Below are 20,592 nucleotides of genomic sequence, written 5' to 3'. Positions count from 1 at the left end.
TCTATCATCTTATGTGCTTCATTCTCTTGGTATTCTTTGTTGAATAAGCAGCAATGTACTACTGGGAGCCTGTTAATGCATTGGGTGAGCCAATAACATGAGTTTATTTGAAACAACCAATCAACAGATCCTACATCTACCTAAGAATCCTTTTCAAAAAAGGATATCAAGAGAACAAAAACAAATGAGATATAAATATATTGGGGAGTTGTATAAAATCACATGTTCTATCTGAATCATGAAACAAATGTGGGTTTTATGTCTGTAAGTTTTATATTTATATGTAAACTAGACAATCTATTTTTATAAGTGAGTGAGGCTTAGATGCTCTTTCTTCTATTTTTGTAGTATTATTTCTGCACTTTCCAGACAAACTGCAGCATTCAGTTTTCTAATCTCTCTAGTCCCATCTCCGCAAGACTATTTCCTATGTTGTATATACTATCTATTACCTTAATTTTTCATATACCTATTGCATACCAAATATTGTATTGCATTAGGAGGCAGAGAGAAACAATACTGATTTATTTTATGAACAGGTTAAGATTCAAGGTATCAACAATAAACAATGTTGGCACTCTCATGTTAAAAACTGTTCTTCTTTATTGAATCCCTCATTAAAATTCACTTTTTCACAGAAGACATGTTGGCCTTACACAAGGGGTTTATGTGCTATTGATACAATAAAATAAGTTTTATAAGTTGTCTCTCACTTGGATTTTGATCCAAAATATCATATTCCCCAGAGTAACAGCATTAGTAAATTGAATGGCATCAACAATTGTTTCTGCTCTTGTAAATTCTGTCACTTGTGAAATAGATGTACAAACCCCTTAATACTAAAGGATATTCTTAAGGGAATATATTGTGCTTAGAGAAGTAGAACAATCGTGTCATGAGTAAACTGTATAGATCATTCTAAAAGCCATTTGATTAGTTCAGGACATGAAGAATACTCTAAAACATATTTCCAATCATCCTTTGACCTTCACTTAGATAAAAGCTAAATATTGATTTTAGTGCATGGTGAAAGTACATTAGTAAACCAATCTAAATATTGTTTTAGATTGGAATCAATTTAACATCACACAAGTGAATGAAGAACAAGTATAGAATAGAAGACAAATTATTGCCAGAAAAGAAGGCATAACTTCAATTTAAATGCGCTCACTAAAGTGAACACATATGAAGCATTAGCTTTTTACCTTTAAACTGAAACTAATATGGTAGTATCTGTTGTGCACTTTCAACTAATGTTTATTGGCTGATATGTAAAAATACTTATTGTCTCTATTGGCAGTGAACATTAGTAGCAACCAGCGATCATTAGCAGGAAGTACCTATCAACTGATAAACACACAACTCACTTGTCTGTATTAGTTTTAATTAAAAGGAATAGTCTGGTCAAAAATAAAATGTCACGATTCCGATAGAGCATACAATTTGAAGCAACCTTCTAATTTACTCCTATTATCAATTTTGCTTCTTTCTCTTGATATCATTATTTGAAAAGGCAAGAATGTAAGCTTAGGAGCCAGCCCATTTTTGGTTTAGCACCTGGATAGCGCTTGCTGATTGGTGTCTAAATGTAGCCTCAAATCAGCAAGCACTACCTAAGTGCTAAACCAAAAATGGGTTGATTCCTAAGCTTACATTCTTGCTTTTTTAAATAAAGATACCAAGTGATTGAAGAAAAATGTGTAATAGGAGTAGATCAGAAACTTGCTTAAAATTGCATGCTCTATCTGAATCATGAAAGTTTAATTTTGACTAGACTATCCCTTTACATTAAAACATCATAAATTCAGCTTTTAATTTGTCTTTTTTTGTTCTTCATGCAAACAAGAAAAATCAGTGTGGTTAAATGTTGCTCTTTTATTTAAATGAATGTTACAAAAAAAATAAAGGGACACTGTACCCAAAATTTTTCTTTTGTAATTCAGAAAGAACATGCAATGTTACGCAACTTTCTAATTTACTCCTATTATCAATTTTTCTTCATTCTCTTGCTATCTTTATTTGAAAAAGAAGGCATCTAAGCTTGTTTTGGGTTCAGTACTCTGGACAGCACTTTTTTATTGGTGAATGAATTTATCCACCAATCAGCAAGAACAACCCAGGTTGTTCAACAAAAATGGGCCGGCATCTAAACTTACATTTTTGTATTTCAAATAAAGATACCAAGAGAATGAAGAACATTTGATAAAAGAAGTAAATTAGAATGTTGCTTAAAATGTCATGCTCAATCTGAATTACGAAAGAAAAAATTTGGGTACAGTGTCCCTTTAATGCAATCCCCTTAAAAATGATGATGCTTCTTATGTGATTTACCTGTTCTGGATAAAATAGTTTTTGAAGAGATCTCTTAATTATCAGAACCATATTTTGGATTTATCTATATCAGCATGAATTTTACACATCATCACCATTCAGATGCGATTATTTACAACAGTCCTATTTAAATACATTGATGCACTATAATATAATATATATATATATATATATATATATAAATAACTACAATGCATCTTTTAATGCTTTTATATATTATACAAATGTAATCATGAATAAAAACAAATCTGCTTTTATAACTTTCACATCTTTGTTCCATTTATTTTGTTACGTGATGTTTGATATATTTTGTTATCATGTTAGATTAAATTACTAGTTATCTTTTCTTCCACTTTACTATCGATTGAACTGTAGCTATCAATTATTTTCAGATATGCTCTCAGTTTGTTGCAGAACTAATTGAGCTATTAAACAGTACGGTGGATAAACTGTTGTAAAATGTTTCACAGTTTTATTATGTTTTTTTTTTTTTTTATTGTGGTAATAGAAGAACCCAAGTGGATACTTTAAGCTGACTGGCTATGAAAAGTTTCTTCAATTCCTAAAATACTTTTTTCCCCCATTTGTTAAATTACTATGTTGGAAATGCTTGAATTGTTAAAACAAAACTACATTAAACATGTATCAATCAATTTTTTACTCAAATAAACATATATAAAATAAATTCTAAATGCAAAACAAGTCAAAAAAGATCTTGATTATTTAAGCAAACACAATATTGTCTTTCTCTCTCTTTATTCTAGTGTTTTTCTTACTTCATCGCCACATTTGTTTAGCACATTAAACGGATCCTATAATAATTTAATCATTTGCATTCTTGCAGTAGTTTTATTCCATTTATACTGTTTCTTATTTGTTGAATCAAATCTCTAATCAATAATTTTTACTACCTTTTAAACAACATATTAAATTGTCATTATAATGATGATGGTTGTTATGATTATTAATAATATTATTATTAGTATTATTATTATTATTAGTAATAATAATAATAATAATAATAATACATTTATATTTAAAAAAATAAGCAGATAAGTGTAGTCTACTTTACAATACAATAATTGCATCAATTTGTATTACTATTATGATTTTTACTACTACTAATTTTACTATTGCTATTGTTTGTATAAAATAAGATAGGAGTGATATATGCTTATTAATACATAATTATATATGCATATAAATAATAATACTAATAATAACTATTATTATTATTATTATTATTATTATTATTATTAAAGGGACACTGAACCTAATTTTTTTCTTTTATAATTCAGATATAGCATGAAATTTTAAGCAACAAGAACTAATGCTGGTCTAGCCCTTGGTCTATAGTTGTTATTCTCCATAGCAACTTTTTGGAGAGGAACATTTCTTTATCTGAGTCTCTGTAAAACTATGTAGTCTTTTTCAAGCCACTTGTCTGGTAGAAACTTCCAGTTTTCTCTGTGATGTGTTGCCTTGGTGTCTCCCAAGAGTATGGTATTTCTAGTATATATTCTCTGGTCACCAATTCTCAACCGGATATGGAGGAAGAAATAAAGAAAAGGCACATAGCGTAATTCTGTTAGGCAAAATATTTATTATTAAGAAGGTAGAGATATGTACTTACATTTGTAGCCCTCAATCCTTGATGAGGTAAGCATTCAAACATATATACACCTAAATGGTGTTATACTTGACAGATGTTGCAAACAGTTCTCCACTTAATGTGATTAGAGTAGCTTCAGAAGAAATGTATTGTTCCTGATATAACAAAATATGTAATAAAAATTAGTTAAGAAGTGTGATTTATCAAATTAGATTATTTTTTTAAGCGTTTGAGGTCCTATTAAAGGGACATAAGACACATTGAAATCATAATATAAAATAATAGTAAAATTATAATTAGTATATAATTATATTAATAATTATACATAAATAATTATATACATTTTTTATAATAGTAGAATTTTCCCTGTAATTTACACTTTTAAAAAGTGAATATTCTGGCATTAATTAACCACAGCAGATATAATAAATAATAATACTGCAAAACAAGAAAAACTAACAAATATGCAGCAAACAAGCTGTTTCTGAAAGCTTTTATACTTTCACCCTTACTAAAAGCATGTTAACTGAAAAATCTTCAATAAGGTCCGAGATGCATCCCTTGAAAGCCTGGTGGAGTTCTTCCTGTTTTTGCAAATTGAGGGTATATGTAAATGAGCATGTGCTTTGATCAAAGGAATCATTGAGTAAAATGTTGCAGAGTCAAGCAAAATTCACCATACCTGCAGCAATATAAAAAAAAAATATTAATGAATTTATATTATATGGTTATATTTTTTTCTTAATTAAAAACCGTACAGGGGATTCATGTCAATTTAAAATTTCCATTAAGTAGCAAATGTCTCAATGGGTTTTTATGTTGTATCTTGTATATAAGTGAGTTTCTCGTAATGATAATATTAATAACAATAAGAATAAACATGTTTTGCTTAGCAATGTGTAATTAGTTTGACTCTTGAATGCAAAGCATTATGTAACAATGTGGCTTGAACGATTTTGCACAGCCAAGTGGTAAACATAGCTTTAGAAAACTTGCACTGAGTGATTTATAGCAATGTTTTGTCAACTCTAGTTCTCAAGTACCTTTATTGGGTCAGATTTTAAGGATTTCCTTGACTAAGCTGATCATTTGTTCAATTATTGTGTTTGAAAGTAAATGCTTATTTACTAAAGATTATCTCTGTGGTTGGTCCAAAATGACATATTTTACTGAATAATATATGCAGTAAAAATAGTAAGGAGTTTATTCAGTGACATTTAGGTTAGTTTAAATAATTTGTTGTACATATGAATTGCTAGAATAAATTTTTTTTCGTGTGATCTTTGATTTAAGATGCTGGATGTTAGGATTATACTTGACAACATTGACATATTGTGATTATAGTTATTTATAATCTGAGAAAAGAAGATTAAGGCAGATAATTCAAAGGTTTTGTTTATGTAAAATTTGAACTAATTTATATTGTATGGCATTTATGAGGGTTTTACATTGATGTGCCTTTTTTATGAATATACGTGACTGCATCTATAATTAGCCATTTTGGTATCAATAAAAATAATCATTTCAGAGAAGAGAAACAGGGAATGAGCACAATACAATTTGGATATATGCATTTTTTTTTGCATAGCCAAAAAATTGTCTCTAGGTTCATAAAATATAAGAAATATTTCTCAGCCAAGATTAAAACTAAGAGGAAAACACCTGAAAATTTTTTAGAACTTAATTTGTTTGTTGATTCCAATATTTTTTTCTCTTGGCACTTTAAAAACTAAAAATCCAAAAATACCATTCTACATGAACTCATATTCATAACTCAGCCCTTTGAAATAGAACATTCACATTTATCATTATTTTATCACACTTCTTCATAGATATTGTACATATTTCAGCAAACCTTTGTTGATTCTATTGTATTTTGTTCTATGTTTGCTGTTATAAGAATTATTAAAGTTATAGTGTGCTTCAAATTTTTTTATATATTCTCAAACCTAGTTTATTATTTATATTTTTGGGCATATGCTTTCAGTGCCTTGATTGTTTCAACTATATATTTTTTACAAACTAAAAAAAAAAATAGTAAATAATAGACATTTCTTAATGATTATGAACTTGGAGCATGATTTTTTCTCTTTTCTCTCCCTTTTCTCTCCCTGCTACTGGTTATTGCTCTTTAGTGGTATTTGGCCAGTTTGTATTTTTCCAGACATCTCTCCATGACGTAGTTGAGGTATATGATGGAGCAACACAACAGTCACCTCTCTTGTCATCTCTCTCAGGATCTCATTCAGGTACCTTTTAATAGAGATGTCACATATTCAAATATTTTCATTGGATAAATATTTTACAGACCATATTAACCAAATACACCATTCATTATATATATTAGCATATTGAAAAACATGATTCCCTTGGTGTAAACCCTTTCACATAATTTGGCTACATTTAATTGATAATTAAAAAATCAGTTTAAAAAAAAATCAGGTTATATAAAACATTTTGTTTTATAAGACTTGCAGTATAAATAATTAAAAAAATAAAAATTAAAAAATAAATTCACATTTTTTTTAAAATATGTTTTAATTATGTTTTTCAATACAATGTACCTATAGAGCATTTTTATGAAAACTATTATTGTTCTATAAAAAAACATTATTGTTCTTTAAAAAAAATAAAATTCAATAGGATATTATTCAGATTTTTTAACCAGTTCCACTTGTTTTTGGTAACCAGATTTCAATTAAAGTTACCTCCTATGAGGCCTAATAAGTGAATAATTCAATCTTCATTTTTAACAAAAAAAATTATATTATAATTTTTAAGTATAAGTTGAATATTATTTGTACATCTCATATTTAGAGCAATTTTTAAAGCTACTATTGTTCTTTAAAGACAAAATACTACTTCAATAGGACATTATTATATTTGTTCATTTGTTAATTAAATTGTTTTACTTTGTTGAGTCATCAGTTACACTCATTTCTGGTACCCAGATTCTAATTAAATCTACCTCTTTAGAACCTAATAAATCAATCCACATTTTTAACAAATAAATTATTTTATAATTTTTAAGTATGTAGCATTTTTATCAAAGCTACTATTGTTCCATAATGAAACATCTTAATTTATTAGGATAGTATTCATATTTGTTGGCCTATTAATAAAATTGTTTTATTTTGTTGAGTAGGGGAATCGCTTCCACTCAGTTCTGGTAACCAGATTGTTATTAAATTTACCTCTATTGGACCTATGACATCGAAAGGATTTCACTTTGTTTATCAAGGTAATTACCATAAAAATGTACTAAACAATATTTATCAGATCAGTACAAAATATATATTTTAATTACCTATAAATTCACTTTAAACCTGTACCATGTTTTATATTTATATAATTATAAATAAATATATAATTTGTGAAGCATATTAGTAGTGATTTATTTTTGGTCCTAGTTAAATAAGTGTTTATTTTTCTAGATTAAGTTTTTGAGATAATAAATAATAGTCCAAAAACACAGTGTCTTTATTTAGACTAAGTTGAATACTTCACTTTATGTGATGAATTTTAGCAGTGTTTAAGGAGTACAAAGAAGTATAGTGAAACAATTATCTTACCATTAGGTTTTCTACTCAATTGTGATGGTTTTATCTTAAGAAAGTACCAAAACAAAGTTAAGTTTCACAACACAGCGTTGATTTCTGTTTTCTTCCTATTCTGATTTTAAGAATTTTTTTTTTTTTTAATGAACTTTTTATTGAGGTTTATAGCATTGACAACAAGTAAGAAAAATTGTCCCAGTACAATTCAAGTAAAGCTAACAATCATACATAAAGTAAGTAAAGTATACATATGGTAAGGTACATGTATTGTAGCAAAGTATGTCACTTCTTAGCCATCATTCAAGAGCAGTTCAAAGAGGGCCTTCCATGTTAAGGAACAGTATATGTACTCCTGGATAGAGGGGGTGGCATTTAGTAATGACTACAAGACCACGTCTAGAGCAATAAATGTATAAACAGTGATGCTGAGATTAACTACATGTAGTATTATGAGAAGAGTTGTAGCTGTAGCTTCGCTTGTATATATTATAAACAAACAAAAATAAACTAGGACAAATAGCAATAAGGCCTCTTTTTTCTTTATGTAACTGAAAGGCAAAACTGATATTGTCAGAAATTAGTTATATAGAGATAAGACAGCGGTCCAGAGCCACTCGAAGGAAATAGTTGAGTGAAGGATAGATAACTGGTAACCAAAATTAACAATACAGGAGGGGCTGGCAAGTTGGTGAGTATATTACATATGTCAGTATAAGAAAACAGAAGCTTCCTGATTTCTGAATGGATGTTTCAATATTACTTATTAATAGTAATAGTAAGAGGAGCACCTACGCAATCTAAAAGGCAGTAGAAGGGGATATGTTTTAGCCATGAATGATGAAGGAGAACAACCTATCATATCAAGGGGGGAAGATCAGGGGATATATGACATCTGAGTCTATTAGGGGGTATCTTATAGGTTATATATGGTGGGTGGCAGGTTACTGGACATCTAAAAGTTAGTTATGATTAGAAGCGTAGGGTATAACATGTATCTTAGTATGGGTGAGGGGTGTACCTAGAATAGGTAGCCTGGAGGGGAGAATAGGAGCATATGTTTATTTCAGGGTAGATAATGTAGTGGGACCTAGGCGCTGTTGGGAGAGAAATATGAGTGTCAAAGTAGGGGCTGGATTATCTCCTGAGACATAGGTCTAGAAACAATGAGAACTTGCGGTTTGTGAGATTCCTTCCTAATGCCTAGTGCTGAAATAACCTGGAGGGTTTATAGAAAGGGAGGAGGGGTCAGTTAGTTGCAAGGGGATAAAAAAAACTTGTATACTTAGCCCAAACACAGCAAAAAGTTTCTTATTAGGTGCCTAAGAGTGATTATCTTAATACCCAAGGAAAAGAAGTTAAACAAACTTTTCATATAAGGTAAAACTAGACTACAGGTCCTATATGTTTGCATTAAGACATTAGAGCTGGTAATAATACATCAGGGACAAAAACCTATATAAAGGAGGGATCCCCGAAGGTAACTTGATTAGGTAGAATCACATCTTAGAGCAAGTTTGTATAATGGCAAAAGTACATGAATTCTGTGGGAGATAGAAGAGTAATAGGACAATATTTGAGCAGTCTGTGCACATTTTTAGAGGGTGGGTGACGAAGTGCTCTGTAGAAAGTTCGTCAGGGACAGTAATGTTATCACCCACAGCCTCTCTTCGGGGGTTTGGCAAGTCTGGGAAGGCGGCAGAGAGGAGAGCCTGACACTCTGTAAACCGGCCATATGATCAGAAGGGGCCGCTGGCTATAGGGCTGAAGGAGCCTTAGTATGGCATACATATTGTGGAATGCAAGTATCAGAGCGTCCACTACAACTGTGCCGCTCTGACTGTCCCTTTGTACCTCTTTCGTGTCCGGTGCTTGGTCGATGGATCTCCGATCTCCAGCTGGGGCCTCACTATGCACCCGGTGGCCAGCCTCACCAACCCGAGTCATAGTTGTAGAGAGCTCCAGCAGAGGGCTAATAGGCCTGGCAGATGCGTAAGAGCTAAGCGGGTTTGCAGCAAGTGCAAGCCATCCAGAATGAGGAGTGGATCTCTGCTGCATCAGTGGCTCTGTCGTCGTAATTTCGGGATCTGGCTTAGTAGAGGTACCGCTCTCCTCTCTGCTTGCTGCATCGTGTGATGAATCTTCTCTCTTGGTTTCTGCCATTTTGGCTAGGTCATTATGTCCCCAATCTCTAGCTTCTCTAATGATGCCTTTGAGGTCTTCAGAATTACTGCACATTCTACAGTCTAGGCTGTCCAGAAGCACCAAAATCTGTCGGGTGAAGTCCTCCTCCATATGTAGTCCGGAACCCAAGAACGCTATACTCTGTAAAAGTAGTTAGAAGTAGATACCACTCTCCCGGGCTGCCCACACACCGGGGTGGGGGGGGGGGGTAGATGTTACGATGAGGTGGGCCGCAGCACTCCGTTTCGCAAGTAGCAGATTAGCTCCTCTGCTACAGTTGATCCTATTAAAATTAGTATGTCTAGGATCAGGAACCACTCTTCATGTAGAAGGGATGGTTATTATGTGGAGAGCTTGAGAAATAAATAGAGAAATCAACAGTTATTGCAAGTTAAAACTGGAGCTGCACCATTTTACGTCTTATCATGGCTGCGGCTTGGTCACGCCCCCCTGATTTTAAGAATTTAATTGACACCAAAAACTTATATTTATAGGTTATTTGCCACATTCATAGATATAATATTTTTATATATTGGTTATTAGACTTTAATCTTTTTCTGAAATGTGGTGAAGGCATATCATTTTGCAGTTAGTTTTTACAAGGCTGTATATTTTCACTTCCCAATTTACATATTCAAGTTCCTGTCATATTTCTAACATTCTGCAAGGTTCACATGCCTAAGGTTATAACAAAAGTCAGTAGTATTGAGAAGCTTCTTTTATTATGCTTATGACAATTCACATACAGTTAAGAACTGAACATATCATTATTAAACATAGATCTCTTGTGTGGGATTTATTTCATTATCCTCTAATGAAATCCCTAAACACTGAGAGGACCCATTTATGAAGCTGCAGATGCAGCATTTGAGCCCTTGCAGTTCAGGTTTAAGACTTCTCCTTGCTAATATGGCTGACATTTCTTAGTTGATGTGTTAAAATTACCCTAGACTGATCTGACCCAGGTGATTGATAACCCCTGTTCTTGCTTGATTGGTTATACAAGAACAGAATTGCATATGCAAATTACTGAACAAATCTTAATCTTTATATTTGTTCTCTAAATTTCAGTATTCTAATAGAACAATTGTTAACATTTTAATATAAAGAGCCCCATGGGGGGCGGAGCCTGGCCAAGCAGGGAAATGGCCGCACACTAACTAGGCTCCGTAGCCAAGTTTCTCCTAAAGGGGATTAAACACCAAGTTCCCGGTAACTTAAATTGCTCTCATACCACTTAGAACATCCCTGAGCATCAGAGACAGATCTGATTCGGAATTTGGACAACAGCGTGCGAGACGCGAGCAAGGAGGCATTTGTGGCGGCCCAGATCATCTACCCTACACGCAGCTGCCTTAGATCACATAACCCTCATGCGATCCTGCCATCGCTTGTGATAAGGACTGTTACCCAACTGAGCTGTCAGCCGACACACTAATTGAACTCGACTATAAAAAAACTTACCGTAATAAGACCCGGAACCGGCAGACGCCATTACAATACAGGCCCAGAACTAAGCAGCAAGACATACTACGCAGTTACTGCGTAGCTCCGGTTGTGGACTATCACCCGACCGGACAAACATCAAAGTATTGATTTGACCTGCAGCATACGAATTCAAATTGGCAGCCTCTCGACACACTGGGCCCTTGATTCAGAAAGTGAGTACTACTCCGGTGGGGGCCAGCAATCTATCAAACTAAAGGCAAGACAAGAATACAAGGAGGCCGGAGGTAAAGTACATACAGCTCCCACCTTCTATTAACACTCACAGCCCTACAAAAATAGAATAAGGCGCAAAGATAGGCTTTATGAACATTAAACCAAACTTTGTTACACATCAGACACAGCCTATATCTGGTGCGGCACGTACACTTTAAGCTGAAGCACCCTAAACCTGCTTTGACTCTTAAAACAGGGGATCTCCGGTCAAAACAGGGGTGATTTGGAATGCCCTGTAAACGGACACCTAGAATGGAAAAACCACTGAAAAATACCACCCTCAATCAATATTTAAAAACAGTGGAATCTCAAACTGAAAAAGGTCCTGATTCCTCTGAGGCACAAGCTCAGGCCTCAATGCAGGACACATCACACAATAATAGCCCCTTTATAACAAAAGAAGATCTTAAAAACCTATCATCCAAGGATGATATTAAAGAAGTGCTGAAGGAGGTCAGGGGCCTGTTTGGTGAACTGCGAAAAGACATCTCTCAAATAAAACAAAAAGTCGCCAAATTGGAAAATATACAGACTTTGATATGTGATGATGTACAACAATCTACAAAACAAATACACAACCATGAAGAAAATATTAACTTTTTATTAGACAAAATCGAAGACCTCGACAACAGAAACAGACGAAACAATTTGAGAGTCAGGGGGATCCCTGAATCCATCATCCCATCTGCCATATCTGGCTGTCTGCAAGATTTATTTCGCACCATTAAGGGCACTCCATCTGCACCAGATATGATCCTAGAAAGGGCGCACAGGGCCCTTAGGCCTAAACCAGCGGGGAAAGCTCCACCAAGAGACATCATAGTCCGCTTCCTGAATTTCCTTGACAAAGAAGAAGTACTGAAGAGCGCAAGAGTTAAATCCCCTGTTACATATGCAGGCATCAAGATTCAAATATTTTCTGACATAAGCCCTGCCACCCTTCAGAAACGCCGAGACCTGAGATTTATTACAGATACTCTCCGAGCAGAAGGTATTCAATACCGCTGGGGGTTCCCAGTAAGTTTAATTACCACAAAAAACGGGGAAACGACAATTTATCGTGGCCCAGATGACCTTCATAGGCTTAATGAAAAATTTGGCCTAAAGATCTCTTTCCCAGATACAGAAGCAGACGACTCTAGAAACACTCTCTCCTCTCAGTCAGATGATAACCAACCTTCTGCTCCCCCGCCTAGATAAGGTATCGTATAATGTTTAAATAACCACTTTAACATCCACTACCTCCTTTGGAAAAGACTTAACAGCTCATGCCTTAGGTGGCTGTATAAAAGATAGAGACTAGAATGTGAAACTTTGTGTTTTCTTTAAAGGACATTGGGGCTTATTCGTATCACCCCAAACTGGACTTTTTCCTTTCAATCATTGTCACAAAATAGTAAATGTCAGTTTACATGCACTGTGCAGGCCTTAGATTACTTAAACTCATTCCAGATTAAAAGTAGTCTACCTAAAAAACTATGTATATGTTACTAACCTAATCTGTTTTAGATAGCAATGTTTACTCACTCATGATATATAGGTATTCTTCACAGTCACATTATGATGTCAACTCTTATTAGATTCATGAGTTGTTGGTTTTCTAAATTGTAATATTTTATTTGTAACCGTTGATGATTTGATTTGTTCACCAGTTTGAATTGATATTTCATCCCATCTTAAAAGGCAGCTGTGATTATGTTGGTAATGGAATAATAAGATATGCACGTATTACATAGCTAGCTAATGGAACAGCATATACGCACTGTGCACACAGAATGTACCAACCTTATATTTAATCTCAAGCATACCAGAGTTGTTTAACAATTCACCTTTCCATCCTCTGTCGATGATAGCATATGATTCTATATGATACATTATCACACTTATTGTTTGTTTACTTATGACAAGTTAACCGGTTTAATTAGGTTTGCCATCTTTTTCTCTCTGTAATATATCTTCATCTCCATCCTGCTAACCTCTAGAACAATACTAGACATCGATTTAAACATTTCTGATAACACACAACCAACAATTTATGCTTCCACACAACGCCAGAAATATCATGACACTTAGAAAACTACACTCTTAGACTAACATGCTAAACAACCGGCTGGCTCTCTATGCTACAAACCAAAAAGAACCATTTCGAATCAGATTGACCTTTTCTATATGGACCCCATAGACCGGGAACTATACTGTACATAACACAAGATAAATACCCCTCAACGACCCCTAGGAGACAAGGCTCTTTCCTCTCCCTTTTCACTAGTAACCGCACTCACCTCTCAGTAGGAAGGTTACGAGAAACACTCTTTGCTACTAAACCTATAGAAACTTTTCCCCTCTTACTCTCTCTCTCAGATACCCCTTCTACCACCTATTCATTTTTCCACCACACTAACTTACATTTAACCTCTCCTACCCCCCCACACCCACCCTTCCTCAACCACTTCTCCCTCCCTCTCTACCTTTTCTCTCTTTTTTTTTTTTTTTTTTTTTTTTTTTTCTTCTCCTTCTCTTCCCCAATAATGGCATGTAAAACCATTAAATTCATAACCATTAATGCTAAGGGTTTAAATAGCCCCACGAAACGTAACATTGTATTGAAAGACCTCAATAGAGTAGGTGGGGATATTGTCCTTTTGCAAGAATCCCATTTTAGGAAAGGCCACGAACCAAAGTGGCACAACAAAGACTACCCCACTGCCTTCTTTGCCTCTGGCCCTAACAAAAAGAACGGTGTAGGTATTTTAATTAAAAGATCTATACCATTTCAATCGATACACATAGACAAAGACCAGGAGGGCAGATTTATTATTATCCATGGGCTACTATACGGACGCCCTATCACAATTGTAAACACCTATTTTCCTAACAAAGACCAAAAGACATTCATGAGACACCTAACTAATCACATAATGGACCAGAAGAAAGGCCCACTCATTATGGGTGGGGACTTTAACACTCCTATGGACCCTAAACTAGATACATCAGGGGGCAGTTCTACTATACCTAAAAGAGACCTCAAGTGCATTAACCATCTCCTCAGAGACTTGGCTGTCCATGACGTATGGAGGCTATCTAACCCGACTAGAAAAGACTACACCTTTTTTTCTCACCCCCATGGGGTGTACTCCCGATTAGATTATTTCTTTGCGGACCCACTAATATTATCCACAATAAAAATGTCTAAAATTCTACCTATCACCTGGTCAGACCACGCACCAGTCTTGTGCGTAGTAGAATGGCCAGAAACACCTCTTGCCCCGTTCCAATGGCGACTAGATGATCATTTACTGGACGACCCTCTGGTCAGAATAGACCTAGACAAAGCCATCCCAGAATATTTCCAAATTAACAAAATTAACGTGACCTCAGAAGTGAACAGGTGGGAAGCACATAAATGTGTGATCAGGGGGATCCTGATTAAACACAAAGCCAGAATACGCAAATTACACAGAGAAAAATATAATGATTTGTTACACAGTCTATCAGAGGCAGAAAGAGCTCATAAACAGAAACCGGAGGATACAACCCTTCTAGACCTATTATCACAAGCCCGCACAAAGGTTAGGGACTTTCTACACCTAGACCAGCAAAAGCAATCTCTAGCACTTAAACAGCACTTTTACACATATGGGAATAAAGCAGGCCGCTTACTCGCTAGATCCCTTAAGCGTAAACACTTAAAATCATATATCCTCACTTTAACAGACAAAAAAGGACACACTAAGACTGACAGCTTTAGTATAGCAGAAACCTTTAGAAAATATTATGAAACACTATATAACATTGCCAGACCTTCAGATGTTAGGAACCAAGACCATAGGTATCAGGGATCTCCCGACGTACATAAATATGTCTCTGACTTGGAACTTCCCCACTTAGACCCAACAGATTCTGCATCGCTTGACCACCCTATCACATGCGAGAAAGTCTTACTAGCAATAAAACACACCCCAGTAGGAAAGAGTCCCGGACCTGATGGTTTCGGCAGTAAATATTACAGAATGTACTCCGCTGACCTAGCACCCCATCTCACACAATTATTCAATGTCATTGATGAAGTGGGCGGCTTCTCCAAGCATATGCTTGAAGCATACATCACGGTCTTGCCCAAACCGGGTAAACCGCCCACAAAACCTGAAAATTTTAGACCAATCTCCCTACTTAACGCGGACGTAAAAATTTATGCTAAAATACTAGCGGACAGACTTAATAGGATACTCCCCAAGCTAGTGAACCCTGATCAAGTAGGCTTTGTACCAGGTCGCGAAGCAAAAGACAACACGTTAAGGATACTCCAACTAATCTCATATGCCCGTAACAAACAGATCCCTACGATTTTGGTCTCCACAGATGCCGAGAAGGCCTTTGACAGGGTCAATTGGGGCTTTCTCGGCTCTGTTCTAAAACACATGAACATTAGCAGCAAATTTATTTCCAAGATATTCGCACTGTACTCTAATCCCACAGCCAAGGTGAGAGTTAACGACATCCTGTCAGATCCCTTCCAGATCACCAACGGAACAAGGCAGGGGTGCCCTTTGTCCCCAATCCTATTCGCCCTTTCCGTGGAAGCATTAGCTCATAAAGTCAGGCAAAACCCCCAGATTAGTGGCATCAAAATTAATGACTCAGAACATAAAATGGCATTATACGCCGACGATATTTTGTTCATGCTAACTAACCCAGAGACCTCTTTGACAACACTACTTGACGAATTTGGCGTATATGGTAGATTCTCTAATTTCCATCTAAATGCTTCCAAATCGGAAATTTTAAACATAAATGCACCCTTGGAAACTATACTCAAAATAAAATCTAACAGTCCCCTGGTCGTACAACCTCATAAAATGAAATACCTCGGCATACATCTGACGGCAGACCCAAAAGACCTATTCACACACAACTACAAACCACTACAAGAACAAATCACAGCAGATTTATCCAGCTGGAGCAACAAACAGATCTCATGGTTGGGTAGAGTTCAAGTAGTAAAAATGACCATCTTACCTCGCATTCTGTATGTATTACAAACACTACCTTCTCCATTACCCAGACACTACATACCAAACCTTCAAGAGATCATAGGACAATACATTTGGCAAAAAATTAGGCCTCGCATCCCAAAAGCTACTATGTTCCTCCCTAGACACAGAGGGGGACTAGGGGTACCAAACATAGAAACCTACAGACACGCAACAATTCTGCAACGCCTGGTGGAGTGGTGTTATAACTCAACAGATAAACGGTGGATCCAACTTGATAGAACAATTCTAAACTCAGAAAACATGGGAATATGGGCTTGGATCACTCCAAAACTAAGACCCATAGAAATCTCAAAATACCCACTGTGGAGCGAGCTGTTCCTACTATGGGACAAACTCCTTAAAACGTCCAACCACCTCTCCACCACGCTCTCCCCAATGACGCCATACAGGAACAACCCTGACTTACCGACCGTAGGCTTTCCCCCCCCGATCAACCCCTCCCCACACATACAAGAACTCACCCTAAAAAGTATACTAGAAGGAGGCAAACTGATACAAAGGGAAAACTTGGCGAGCTCTGGAGGGGGTCCTCCCCCACCATGGTTCGCTTATACACAATTAGCACACTTTGTACAAACACATAAGAAAAGAGAAGAATTCAACCGCCCTCTAACCAGATTCGAAAATTTATGTTCCCAACAAATCCAACCCAGACATACTATATCTAAATTGTATAACATGCTTCTGACCAACAGCGGCAAAGCATACCCTTCCTTCACCCACAAATGGGCTAAAGACCTAGAAAGAGATATCAGCCAGGAGGCATGGGATCATGCCCTACAATGCAATAAAGAAGCCACAATTTCCTCTAACATAATGGAAATGAATTTTAAATTACTGGCGAGGTGGTACCTTACACCAGCCAGAATACGTCATATATACAAAAAGAGTAGCGGCAGATGTTGGAGGGGCTGTGGGGAAGAGGCAGACCTAGTACATATTTGGTGGTCATGTAGGGAAATGGAGAGTTTCTGGTCTGGGATATTTTCCGAAATAGACACCAAACTCAACATCCAATTACAAAAAGACCCAGGCATCCTTATCTATCTAGACATCCCTAAAATTCGTAGTAAACCTAAAAAACTCCTACTATATATTATGTTAAATAGCGCTAAACTCCTTATACCACAAAGATGGAAAACAAATGTAGTTCCTTCACTTGAGCACTGGAAAGAGCAGGTCTCCTCCATGCTTCAGATAGAAAGATATCAACATATGAAAAACGGTACGATGGAACTACATGAGGCAATGATGGAACTATGGAAACCATCTATAGCCACCTGCCATGGTTAAACAACCTATACCCCCTTAGATGGAATAATTTTCTACCCCAATCCCCCGTTTTTTTTTTGTTTTTTTTTGTTTTTTTTTTCCTTTCTCCTCCCCCCTTCCCCCTCCTTCTTTCCTCCTCCTCCCCCTCGACTCTCCTACTCCATTCCTTCCCTCCTCTTCCCCCCCCCCATCCCCATCTCCCTCCTCTCTATCTCCCTCCTCCCACATATATACCTTTACTGATACTTTATTCTTGATATTAACATTTTGTACCTATAGAAGACTTATCAAAATAGTTATCTAAGAATTGTTATATGAACAACTAATGAATAGTTATCCTGTTAAGTTATAACTTATTATTATGTTAATGTTCACAATAAAAATTGAAAAATGAGCTTTGGAAAAACCAGAAAGGACAAAAAGATACAGACCACTAACCCAATATAACAACGCTGATTGTAATGTATAATAAGTGTAAACATGAAACAGTCTGTGCCTCTGTATTATCCTTTATTGTATGTTGTAATTTTCCTTTATGCTCAATAAAAACTATTAAATATAAAAAAAAAAAAAAAAAAAAAAATATATAAAAAGAGCCCCATGTACTAAAGCGCCAATTTGCTTGCCAGTTGACAATCGGATGAACTCAAGCAACACAAAGTCTTGAAACACCTCAGAAAAAGTCACGTCTAATCCACTGAAAAACTGTTGCGAATGATTGATAACTTTGATGCCTCTTTTGCCGTAATTATTCTAATGTACTATAATGTCTGGTGAAGTCTAAAGCCAGTTATTTATCCCACGTGACTTACAAGGTGTCAGAGACATCAAAGTCATGGGAAGTACAGTCAGCCTGTTATAAAAACAAGTTTTGTCTGGTGGTTTGTCCTTAGAATTACTTTTTTGGCACAGTTAGTTGTTTATTCTGTTTAATCAACATTTATAACATGCCTTCTTCTGGAGCAGATTCTCAACCTGCAAAAGCCAAGCAATTTCAATTTTCTATCAGCAAAATGTTGACATGATCCTGGAATCCTATGATTGTCTATTTGGATGTTGCATGAGGCAGATGCCTACAGCTTGCAAGGAGTTAATTTGGAAAAAAATCGGCAATGCTGTAAGTGCCCAGGGTCCCAGCAAAAAGGACAAAGACCAAATCAAGAAGAGGTTTAATGATATCAAATGTTTTGCCAAGCAGAAATTGGCTAAGGAGAAAAACTCTGCAAGGTGTACCGTTGGAGACACATCCTATGTAGCAGACCTAACTGATTATAAGGACAAACTAACACAGCGGCTAGGTCCAGAGGTTATCTTTGGAGTCACAGAAGACTGTGACAGAGACATAAGATGTAAAATGTATTAGTACAACATAGACACCATCATTTATGTAACTATAGTTCTATTATACCCTGGCAATTTTATATAGTTTTATACAGCTGTATTTTGGCACCAGTTTCAGACTCCCTATTGATTTGTATAGTGCTCCCAACCTAAATGGTGGAGAGGGAACTTCCGCAAGCGGACAAGTAGATTGTTTAGTAATTTTGAATTATTGCGAGTTCATTGGCGAATGAGGTCTTTTTTGTCGAAAAATAAAGTCTGATCGAGTAGTAGCAGACAAGTACGCTTGCAATGAAAAAATTGCGGATTTATGCACGATTGACTGCTTTGTACATGTGAATTTTTATCCAAGCATGGGTAAAAACGCAAAAATTGACATGAAAAGTAAACTAACTGCTTAGTACATGGAGCCCAAAGTGTTAACATTTAAATATTGAATGTAATAATCAAAAACTGATCATTAACATTCAACATTCAATCAAAAGTAACATTCAAAATATTTTTCACAGTAGTATCTATCTATCTATCTTTTTATCTATCGTTTTATCTACCTCTATCATCTAGGTTAATAGCTAGGTAGATAGATGGATGATAGATAGATAATTAATGGTTCAAAAACATTTAGATTTTATTTTGAATGAATAACTTTTGCCGACATTCATTGTAGTTCTTTTCTTTACTAAATATTTTTTTTTTAGAAGAGAGCCAGAGACAGGGTTGTTTTTACAGAAAAAAAAGATAATATGGTGTAGTGATGTTATAAATATAGATGGAATAAAAAATATTAGTTATTTGTTACATAGAACAGAACAAGAAGAAAATGTTTCTAAAACATAGTAAATTATATTAATATAAAAAAATGTTGGTTACGCAAAGCTGGGTAGTTGGTTGTAAAGGTGTTATCTATTTTTTAAACAATTAAAAATCAAGTAGCTTTTCCCTTTAATTGCCTAGGTATCTCTTCAACAAAGAACTAAGAAAATTTGATAATAGAAGTAAATTGAAAACTTTTTAAAAATTGTATTCTGTATCTGAATCGTAAAAGAAAAAATGTAGGTTTTATGTTAACTGTATTCTTTGTTCTCTATTAACCCCCCACCCCATTTCTTTATATGTTTTACTTTCAATTTAGAGGTAAATACCCAATAAATATGAAACCAACCATAATAATAAATAAAATATTGTAATGCTCTCTAGATTGAAGAAATATTACAAATATAATGCAGTATGTAAATGTTTTTTTGTTTATATTATAAAATATATGGTTTGATAAAAGCCCTATTTCTTCTGAATGCTAAAATGCCAATTATATGTAGTTACTTGTAAGGTTAGGAGCAATAATGAGACAAAATTAGTAAAAGCAGAAGTTTTTTTCTCTACTTACTAAACTCAAAAACATCATTACCTAGTTTAAAAGGTCAAACTACTTAATGGACTTTATTTAAACCCTTAGATGTCTTATGAAAGTACACACTGTTTGCAAAATGAAAATGAATTTATGTATACAAACAGACATGAAGGG

General features: G+C 35.1%; 1 protein-coding gene across 1 annotated transcript in view; it reads left to right on the top strand.

Moving 5' to 3' along the window:
• The window catches only part of CSMD3 (CUB and Sushi multiple domains 3), a 1,747,434-nt gene that overhangs the window by 1,239,643 nt on the left and 487,199 nt on the right, over window positions 1–20,592 (top strand). Inside the window, 2 exon segments of the mRNA XM_053715303.1 lie at window positions 6,079–6,192; window positions 7,089–7,184. Coding sequence (XP_053571278.1) covers window positions 6,079–6,192; window positions 7,089–7,184 — 210 coding nt within the window.

This window comes from Bombina bombina, chromosome 5 (genome assembly GCF_027579735.1).
Source record: "Bombina bombina isolate aBomBom1 chromosome 5, aBomBom1.pri, whole genome shotgun sequence".
Classification (NCBI taxonomy): Eukaryota; Metazoa; Chordata; class Amphibia; order Anura; family Bombinatoridae; genus Bombina; species Bombina bombina.
Note: the sequence above shows the minus strand (reverse complement) of the source record. Positions and strands in the feature narration are given on the sequence as shown.